This window comes from Sorex fumeus, unplaced genomic scaffold (genome assembly GCF_029834395.1).
Source record: "Sorex fumeus unplaced genomic scaffold, SorFum_2.1 ptg000061l, whole genome shotgun sequence".
NCBI classification, from domain to species: Eukaryota; Metazoa; Chordata; class Mammalia; order Eulipotyphla; family Soricidae; genus Sorex; species Sorex fumeus.
Window position 1 is genome coordinate 33,217,984 of NW_026606118.1, and position 3,073 is coordinate 33,221,056.

General features: G+C 34.5%; 1 protein-coding gene across 1 annotated transcript; it reads left to right on the top strand.

Moving 5' to 3' along the window:
- Window positions 1–396: 396 nt before the first annotated feature.
- Window positions 397–1,428, top strand: LOC130034664 (trace amine-associated receptor 6-like). Its single transcript, XM_056126299.1, has one exon. The coding sequence runs from the start codon at window positions 397–399 to the stop codon at window positions 1,426–1,428; it is 1,032 nt and encodes a 343-aa protein (XP_055982274.1).
- Window positions 1,429–3,073: the final 1,645 nt, after the last annotated feature.

The following is a 3,073-nucleotide window of genomic DNA, read 5'->3' on the forward strand; positions in this document are numbered from 1 at the left end:
ATATATCAAAGGTAATAAATATTTTGGGGAAACAGTAAGCATTTTGTTTAAGCCAGTTAGAATGTAAATTTATATGAAGCAAGAGGTATGCTTGTATTTAAATTCTTTTTGAGGTGAGAAAATTCTATTCAGTAATATTCTAAAGAATGATAAAATACTGATACTGTAGTGAGATTAATTGCATATATAATCTAACATGTTATTATTCTGTATGTTCAAGATTAAAATTAAAGTTTACCTGTATTAGGTTATGAGGATGAAATTGGCAGCTCTATCATTATTCCCTTTTAAAAGATCTTAACTTTCTACTTTCAAGATGTATGATCTGCTTTATTTCATGTGATTGGCATAGGAAAGATCTTCTCTGAATATTTAGAGACTGTTTACAGCAGCAGCATGAACAGCAACTCATCCTCACCCGCAGCCCTGCAGCTCTGCTATGAGAACGTGAACGGATCCTGTGTGAAAATTTCCTACTCGCCAGGATCCAGGGTGATCCTGTATGCAGTGTTTGGCTTAGGGGCTGTGCTGGCAGTGTTCGGAAACCTTCTGGTTACTATTTCCATCCTTCATTTCAAGCAGCTGCACTCTCCAACCAATTTCCTCATTTCGTCTCTGGCCTGTGCTGACTTCCTGGTGGGTGTGACTGTGATGCCCTTCAGCATGGTCAGGTCTGTGGAGAGCTGCTGGTACTTTGGACGAAGTTTCTGTACTTTCCATACTTGCTGTGATATTGCATTTTGCTTATCTTCCATCTTCCACTTGTGCTTCATCTCCATCGACAGGTACATTGCTGTCACTGACCCTCTTGTGTATCCCACCAAGTTCACTGTGAATGTGTCAGGGATATGCATCAGCGTCTCCTGGATCCTGGCCTTGGTGTACAGTGGAGCTGTGTTCTACACAGGCGCCTATGACGATGGACTGGAGGAATTAGCTAATGCTCTCAACTGTGTAGGAGGTTGTCAACCTGTTATAAATCAGTTATTCATTTCTGTTGATTTTCTACTATTTTTCATACCTACCCTTGTTATGATGATATTATACAGTAATATTTTTCTTGTGGCTAGAAAACAGGCTAAAATGATAGACAGCATTAGTAGCAAAGCAGATGCTTTGTCAGGGTCTAACAAAGCCAAGGTGACTAAGAGAGAAAGCAAAGCTGCCAAAACTCTCGGAATCACAGTGATAGCATTTTTGGTTTCTTGGTTACCTTATATAATTGACTCATTCATTGACTGTTTTTTGGGTTATATAACACCTTCATATGTTTATGAGATACTTTGCTGGTTGGCTTATTACAACTCTGCTCTAAATCCTTTGATCTATGCTTTCTTTTACCCTTGGTTTAGGAGGGCAATGAAATTTATTATTACTGGAAAAGTATTCAAAGATAGCTCATCAACCATGAATTTATTTTCAAAATAGACCTATATTTCAAATGATAGTTTTATTAAACTAATGTAAAGTTTTCATTAATTTTGGCAATCAAGTGTTCTGTTTCTTGGGGAGAAGACAAAGTACTTCTTTTCGGCAGCAATGCTTTATTTTCTTGGTGAGTGATAATAAAGTCACTTAAAAATGGTTGACACATGTATGTTCTGTTTTTGGTTCCTCGGGTGTGTTCATTTTCCTACTTTGTTGGTTGCTCTTCATTTTATTTTTTCAGACCTCCATTTAAGGCTCTTCTTTCTGTCAATTAAAAGGGTCTTTGTCTTGATACTCTTGTTAAAATTTGTGTTCCTTTTTCTTTAAATGCAGTTTAATATGCTCTCATTTGAGTTTTGTGGAGATCCAATTTTCTGGAACTTCTGAGACATCTTTTAGCCATATACATCAGTTATTTCATATTCAGGAAGGAATTCGTATTTTATATTTTGGGAAACCTTGGTAACTTTACAGTGATTTTGAAAAATTACTACAATTTGCAGTACAGTTATTGTCTTTCTGTGTGATTATTTTCTTATCACACAAAGAAAAGTTTTAGCTTAATTTTATTCATGAAATTCATGATCGAGGGTCATTCACGGTTTTTATTTTTCCTACAGACTCTACACTGTGTACATTGTCAACACAAAAACAATAGTTCATCGTAAACCATTAGAAAAACATTGATTTTTTTTCAAGAAGTGACGATGTAATACATAATTCTTTAGAAAACATATTGCCTTGTATAATCTACCCAAATTATAACTATTTTCCTGATATGATAATCATAAGGAAATATTGCTCTGTGGAAGATCATGACTGAAAATCTATATGGATTTTTATATTCACTATGCTTTTTTAAACAGAATTCTTCCAAGCAGTGGGATGAGTGGAGGGGAAAGTTTGGTGAAGCAGCACTTCGTTCTACTCTTGGCATTGATGTGAGCCTGATGTTTGATGATTGGGCCTCTGCTGCAGAAGCGCTCTTCCTGGTAATGCTGGCAGCAGAGCCTGTGATCCCAGAAATCAAACTAAAGTGTACATGCAACTTACCTGCTCCAACCTCTGAGCCATCTCTTGGATCTCAAGATCTTGAATGTTATTTTTTATTCTTATGAAAATACGACCATGTTAAGGATGAAAAATTGCACTTGGAAGTAAAATTGGCAGTTTGGGAAATGTAATATGGACTAAGGTGCTATTGTGATGTTAAAAATGATGTTTTTATGATAAAAGCCATTTAATAGATTAAAATATCATAAGATTTTATAAAAAAGAAGAGACCAACTGTTACAGGTTATGAACAGGTAACTTCTCAAAGCAAGAAATACCAGTGGTTAATAAATACATAATAATAAATGCTAATAAATCTTTGCTATGTTTGTGTATCAGAATGAAATTTTTTGATTACATCATTTCTCTGTATAAATTAGAAATGAAATAAAATACTTATGATAATAAAGATAAATATGTCTCAAGAGGATATAATTTAATTTGTACATCTTAAGTGGATTAAAAAATATGTTCATAAAGCTTTTATGCACATATTTAAGATGATTCTGTGATTTTGTTGCTAGCATGTAAGCCTAAGAAAATAGGTAGATATGGAAGCAAATATTTTAAGTTTGTTCATTCTATAACTCTT

What these genes read in the sequence shown, in the direction of transcription:
- LOC130034664 (XM_056126299.1), top strand. Translation starts at nt 397, where the DNA reads ATGAACAGCAACTCATCCTCACCCGCAGCCCTGCAGCTCTGCTATGAG.